The sequence below is a fragment of the Rattus rattus genome, chromosome 2 (genome assembly GCF_011064425.1).
Source record: "Rattus rattus isolate New Zealand chromosome 2, Rrattus_CSIRO_v1, whole genome shotgun sequence".
NCBI lineage: Eukaryota > Metazoa > Chordata > Mammalia > Rodentia > Muridae > Rattus > Rattus rattus.
The window spans coordinates 30279365-30286690 of NC_046155.1; the positions used below are offsets into that span (position 1 = coordinate 30279365).

A 7326-nucleotide genomic window follows, 5' to 3' on the forward strand; every position below is an offset into this window, starting at 1 on the left:
TGGTCAGCATGGTTTGATATGCCAGAGCCTAAGAAACCTTGAAATATTTTAATGCTAAAAATGAACTTTGTAAAAAGACTGGGATTTATGGACTTCCAGAGGCTGGAGGTTCAAGTCCTAGCATTTCAAAGACCACTTCTAGCTCAGGATCAGAGGGAGCCATAGCCATGCCCACTCACCAATAGCCCCCTGTTGGAACCATCCCTGAAGCCTCCTCCCCACCTCCACTCTAAAGATTTTTCTATTTTCCAAAACTCAAGTCTAATTCTTGCTCCTGCAAGCTCAGAATAAATAACCTTGACTTCGCCATTCGGTGAGTCCGCAATCCCAGTTATAAATGAGGCAGATTTATCTCAGTTGGGAAGGATTAGGAGGAGTCAGAAATACCTGAGCCTCGGGGCTGAGAGCCCTCCAGGTAGGACTGACTTGGGGAAGGATAGCTGCTTCATTCTGAGTTCCCAGATCAGCTAGAGACTACACAACCCTCAGGGTGATAAAGTTATCGCTTGCATCTGCACTGTACAATGTCCCTCCCACGTCACTGCCCTCCACTAAACATTTATTTAAAAATTCATTCTGCTGACACACCTTAGAACATTCAGTTCTCTGGAGCCTCATCCGAACTCTCAATCTGACAGCTCAGCGCCTCAGCTCCAGTTGAATAGTTTGAGCATTGGGAGGGTTGCTCTCCTCTCTCCCAAAGCACGGCCCAGGAAGAGCAGTGTGAGGGTGTGTGTAAACTTTAATCTCTGCGGCATTTGGTTGGTTAGTTTGGGCAAGTTTAATCTGGCTCCTTTGAGATGCCGAGACTGGAAAGGTCTACACAGCAAAACCGAGCAGCGCAACTCATCACTTCGGCTTCTGGAGTAATTTTTAATTAACTATAACACTAATAGAAGAAATAAAATAATTAAAAGGCAGCTTGTATCGTTCGAAGGAAACCAAGGCTCCCACTAAAATATAGTTTTTCACTGATTTATTATTTTGGTGCAAGGTTGTGGCTGAGGAGGGAAACTCATCTGAGTAGAATTAAGCTGACAGGATTTTGAGTGAGAGGTGTTGCTTGCTTCCCTGAGTAATGACTCAGTGACTAATTTATAAAAGTATTTTTCAGGAGATGGGGAGGGCAGCATTAGGAATGTGAATAAATATTATTTTCACTTTCTGAAGGAGAGAAAGTCTCTCTCTCCAGACGGAAGGAACCCTTCTACTCCGTCCTTTGCTGGCCCCTGTCTGCAGCAGCATCCTCCAGGGTTGTCAGTAAGGGGTTGTTTCTCACCCATGCAAGCACTGGGCCTCCACACCCACTGTCCTTCCTTCATCCTGGTGTGGGCCCGAGAGCTCCACACTAACAGCCTCAGCGTGGGGTCTCATTCATACCGGGGCAGTTTGCACAGGACAAAAGTGGCTGCTCCAGTACGACTGGCTTGTGCACCTTAGAAGAGTTGGGGCGGGAGTTCTCCGCCTTGCCTGGGATATCACAAAACCAGCAATCTGATGACCAGAGAGGGCGGGCGATGGAGCCAGCTGGCCTGCCCAAAGGCCATTCCCTAAGACACTGGCAAGTTAATGAGCCTCTGTGTATCACGGTTTCTTCCTTTTAAAGGGAGTGATGGCTGTGAAATGGTAGTGTGGTACAATGGTAGGCGGGCTATAGTCCCAGGTATCTGGGAAAGGAAGATAAGGGAAGCACTTGAGTCCATGAATGTGAGAAGCCTGGGCAACACAATTGAGACCCTGGTCTCTAAAACAAAGGGCAGAGGAGGAGAGAGACAGACTCGGTTCATGGACTGCAATGAGGATTGAATAAATAGTACACAGGAAGCACTTTTCAAAAGTACCCAGAGGAGGCACTATATACACGTGTTTAACATTATATCATTGTGCATAAGTATAACCCAAGTATCTACTCATTGCTTACAATGAGGGTGGTAAAGACAGCAGCCTGCTCTTATAGCCACCACAGCAAACAAATCTTTGCTACAGAAGAGAATCAGTACTCACGGGAAGATAAGTTTGGGTAAGGCTGCTCCACTCCTAAATGCTCCTGCTGGAGGCAACAAGAAACCAGCCTGCTTTCCTCACAGAGACCATTACTAGCTATGACACAGCAGTGTAAAACATCCAAGTCTTGCAAACGCAACATCCCTAACCCTCACTTCACCCTTGCTCTTTACCCCAATAAGCAAGCTTTACAGGAAAGGGGAGGTAGGAAGGGAGAATTTTGACTGCAGAATATTTTCTCCGAGGGACTTCAAAGTCTTGGGAACCTGTTCCAAGGGACGGGGTGAAATAAATCTCTTGATAGAAAAATCTGAACTAAACAATAACGTAGCAAGTCATTTTTAATCCCAGCACACGTAGGAGGGAGACAGAGGCAGGTGGGTCTCTGCCTTTGAAGAAAGCCTGGTCTACATAGTTCCAGGCAAGCTACAGGGACAGGGAGTGCCTATTTCAAGGGAGGGGGAGGGTGGGGGGGAGGACAACACTGATTAGTGTTGTACCAGGGGCTATCTAGACGTTCTGTTTTTGACAGTCTCAGGAGGGCAATTATTTGCACAAACACTCGACAATGGCTTCCTTGACAAACACACAACTAGGGTTGAATGTGCACTCCTTTAATCCCAGCTGGTCTCCAAAGTCTGACTAGCCAGGGCAACATAGTGAGACCCTATCTTTAAAAAAAAAAAGATGAGAGAGAGAGAGAGAGAGAGAGAGAGAGAGAGAGAGAGAGAGAGAGAGAAGAGAATATCACACACACAAATTATTCTCAAAAATAGTTTTTCCACATTATAGTGTACACATCATAGAAACTTTACCCAATGAATAAGGACCAGAAAATTACAAGTTCGAGGCTGCCCAACCTACATGAAAGTCCTTATTTGAAAAAAAACAAGTAAGCCAACCTCCCTGTTTTTCTCACATTTGATGGCTCAGAACTTTAGTGTCCTGAAATCGAGATAGGTACACCTGATGGCCACCTCTTTAAGTCTCATGTGGATTTCTTTGTGAGCAAGCTCCTTACCGTCAGAATTGACAGCAAGAGGGCAGCAGCCCCAGGGAGAACGTGAGATACAGTGTTCCCCAGCTGCAGGCTCAGGTCACCTTTTAAGACAGAATCAGGTTTGCATCTAGAATTCCTTCTCACAGAAACCAAACCAAACAAGCAGCATCAGGCAAGCAAGCAAACAAACAAAACAAAACAACCGTCCCAGAGAAATATCTCTTATGATCTGAGTAAGCAGGCGAGGAGCTTGGTGGGTTTTTTGATTTTCTTAAGAGTTCTTCAGCTCTGACCGCGCCCTTAACGTTTAGATTCTTCCCTGACTCCTAGAAGTCAAAACACCCAAAGACAGTATTTGGACCATTAAAACCATTTTTACGAAGTGGGGGTGAAGAGATGGCCCAAAGTTCAGAACCTGTGTTGCTCTTGAAGAGGTCCCAGGTTTGCCTCTCAGAACCGGCATCTTGCCGCATACCTGTGGGGAACTCCAGTTCTGGAGGATCCAGCAGCCCACGTGGTGCGCAAATATAAATGCAAGCAAATCTTAAAAAATAAAATAATTAAAAAGGGAAGCCTATAAATAGCCTGAGATTTCTTAACCAAGCATAAATCGGTTTTGTGTGCTCTTCGAAAAAAAGGAAAAAAGAAAAAGAAAAAGAAAAAAACCCGCTCGGTCTTGCAAAGCACTGCTGTCTTTGGGTGGGTGAGTATGAGAGGGCAAAACGGATGTGACACAGAACTATTTGAAACTCTGATGACTACGTGGAGAAGTCTATGTCCCCTCCCAAACAAATCTCTAACTACTCCAGCTGCATGACCTCAGGTGATTCCTTTTTCCTTTCTGAGTCTCACCTGATCTCTTTAGATAACAACCCTCCCAGCTCAAAGGAACAAAAAGCCCTTCCGGTGGGCGTGCAGGAGGTGGAGAGTCCTAATCCTACACGTGTCTTTCAGCAAGGCCTTCTTTGGGAAGCTAGTAGGTGCCTCGCCTGAACCCCAAGGATAAAATCCACGAAAGGGGCTACAGATTCTTCTCAGGAAAGAAAAATCCCAGCGTTTTAGGGCCTGTCAAATACTGAGCAATCCAATCTCCAAACTGGACCATTAGAGATTAGAGAAGGCAGAGCAAGCAGCGAGCCCCAGGGAGTCCTCCGGGCCACTTACATACAGGGTCTTCCAGTTTCAAGGGTCTCTTCAAGCGGATGCTGGCGGGGACGGTTTTCTCGATGAGTTCATCAATGCTCTAAAATTTAAAAACGCAAGCTGGTGAACACGACAGGCAGAGAGCAAAATGCCTGAGTTCAGAGAGCCACCTCAATCTTTCATCTTCAAAGGCTGGTAGGAACTTCTAGTTAGGGGTTCATTTTAAAGTGAAACTTCAGGAAACAGAAATTTTTTGGAGGAAAAAGAAAATGAGTCGGATGGTAAATCCGCTACTCAGCGTCCGGGAGCTGCAACTGGAGCTGACCGTATTAATGTACTCTAAGTAGGGAGTCTTCCTCCTTTTCCGGCAAAATTAGGGTTCGTCTGGAGTTGGGGATATTTTTTAAAATGCGCTTTTGAAGAGCGGGAACAGCAGAAAAGTTAAGAGAGGAGGAGGCACCAAGAGCGAGCTCGCTTCCAAGCTGGGGCCCCGGACGCAGGAGGAGGGCAAGGTAGGAGCCCGGAGGCCCGGCGGGCAGAGCCCGGGCAGGGTGGAGGGTGGAGGGCCTTACCGCCAGCCCCAGCGCCTGCAGCATCTCCCTCCGGTCTTTGTCTCCCGGGCCGATGTGTCTCCGAGCGAAGTCATCGTGTCTGGGCAGGAGGCGCTCCAGGAGGCGCGAGGCCCCAGCCGCGCCGCGGTCCCCGCCACCGCCGCCACTGCCGCGGCTGCTGTCCCGGCTCCGCGGCGCCCAACTCAAGCCGGTGCCCCGAGCCAGACGGTGGCCGCCCCCGGCTCCGGGGCCCAAGCGCAGCCCCCATGCCCTGGCACACAGCTGCATGGACGCCGTCACCTCCTTTCCAGTCCACGAGGGTCAGCGGCGCTCTCCGGCCCTCCTCTGGCCCCAATGCCCCGCGAGTGGCCGCTGCAGTCCGTGGGTTCCCTCCCTGACCACTGTGGGCCGGACCGGAGGACGGGGACTTGCGGGCAATGAATGGGTGCAGCGAACTGCACTAACTCCGGCAAAGTTCCTCCTCCTTCGGAGGCACCTGCTCCGCACACTTTAAGCGTCGCCCGAAGGCGGGCGGGAGGATGGGGCCAGGAAGCCTTTAGCCAATGGGAATGGATTGCGGGGCGGGGGCGAGGCAGGGCCCTCCCTTTCTCTCTCCTCCTCTGTCCCCACCTCCTCCCACTTCTTTCCCCTCTTCAGCAGCAGGATGGAGTCCCTGCCTGATTGCTGGAAATCTTAAGTCCCCAGTCATTGGGACACAGAAACAGTGTGGGCAGCCCTAAAATTAGTGAGGTTCTTGGACCAATACACTGAGACAGAAGATGGGTCTCATACTGAAGGAGGACTCCAATAGTTAGTTGGCATCTCTCTCCTCATTGACTTTAGGGTCACATCTCACTAGAACCATTATGCGAAAACGAAGGTTCTTTCGTAGGTATGAAGTCTGGGCAAAGAGCACAATCCCTAAAATATCTTACGCTTTAATCTTTTTTTATAAAGACCTTTTATTTTTGTTTATTTGTGTTTATTTGTGTGTTTTGTTTATCTGTATGTATGTATGTATGTATGTTTGTGCATCACACGCATGCCTAGTGCTTACAGATGCTAGAAGTGGACATCAGATTCCCTACAAATGGAGTTACAGGCTGTTGTGAGCTATTGTGTGAGTGCTGACAATTCAACGGTAAGAGAAGCAAGTGCTCTTGACCACTGAGCCATCCTCCTGACCCCACTTTTATTGAATTATGATCTGATGGAGATCAAACCTCCAGCCTCCAGCTAGCACTGAACTATACCCCAGCACCTCAGCACCTGTCTTCCTTTCTCTCCCTCCCTCCTTTGTCTGTCTCCTTCCTCCCCTCTGCAACGGTTTGATATGCACTCATTCCTGAAATTTAATTTTCGTTTACTTGGAATGCATGAGTACGCTGTTGGTATATTGGATGTATTTTGATTTCCTAAGTAAACCTAAACAAATACTGTAACGGAAGCAAAAGCATCTTCAGAAAGCTGACTCTTAAGAACTGGCCTATCCGACTTTCATACACATCCTTAACGATGACCTTAGAGTTAGAGGGAAAGAGAAACTGGGTATTGGGAAAGACACAAACAGTGTTGTCTGAACTATCAGGGGATGACTAATGTATCTGTTGCAGGCAGGTTTTTATTAGACCAAATAGTTGCTAAATTAGGCCCTTGCAGGGGAAAGACTTTTCAGGGAGGACTAACTACTGTCATGAGTTTGTAGGTTAAAATGACAGGTCAAAAAAAGAAAAAGACTTCAATGCTCTGAAAGAATCTTGTCCTTTCTGTTGCTACAGGAAGAGTATATTTAACAAATCATTCAGACCCAGTGTTGGATTGCCAAATTTCTACATAAGTTAACTTCATAACTTTATTTGGTCTTCTGTCTAAATATCAGAATGAGAACATTTTAGTAGTTTGGAATATACATGATTATTCTGAACAGCAAATTCTACTGAGGTAAGCTGCATTCAGTAACACTTAGTAGTAATCACTGTACTTGGGAGTTAAAGGCAGGAGGATCAGGAGTTCAAGGTCAATCTTGCATACACTGGCGATTTGGAGACAGACGAGGTTTACGTGGCTTTATCTCATCCCCACCATGTAATACACCCCCACCCCCAAGTCTCCCTTGCTTGCTAAACCAGCTCCTCCTTTATTAACAGACTGGCCATGCCTTCCTTGCAGGTCCTATAATTTCACCATAAAGATGTTAATCATGCAAGGATCTGTCAACATCTCTTAGCTGCTAGACCCATAGCCCAAGTCAGGTCTTAGCATATACTCCAGAAAGGTGAATAAGACATTTGATGCCAGACAAGAAGCTTCTACAGGGAACAAATCCCAACACGTTGTGCATATGCTTTATCATGACAAAATTTCTGCTTGATATCAAATTCCTGACCAAGTGAAAATTCAGGTTATGTGGAAATTGCAGGTGTTTGTAGCACCAGAGATTACACGTATTCAGTTATGAAATGGTTAGTATTCATTATCAACTTGACAGAACCTAGAATCACTTGGAGAAGGGACCTCTGGGCATGACTGTGGCGATGGAGTATCTTAAATGGAAAGATCCTTCAACTGTGAGTGGCACTATTTCCGGGGCTAGCATCCTAAACTGTATAAAATGGAGCAAGTGAACCG

At 47.0% G+C, this 7326-nt stretch overlaps 1 protein-coding gene across 1 annotated transcript in view; it reads right to left on the minus strand.

Annotated features, from left to right (window-relative positions):
* Positions 1-5176, minus strand: part of Gldc (glycine decarboxylase) — a 79492-nt gene extending 74316 nt beyond the window's left edge. The window contains exons 1-2 of the mRNA XM_032891796.1: positions 4720-5176; positions 4169-4247 (exon numbers count right to left, since the gene is read on the minus strand). Coding sequence (XP_032747687.1) covers positions 4169-4247; positions 4720-4986 — 346 coding nt within the window. The 5' untranslated portion in view covers positions 4987-5176. The remainder of the gene's footprint in view (positions 1-4168; positions 4248-4719) is intronic.
* Positions 5177-7326: the final 2150 nt, after the last annotated feature.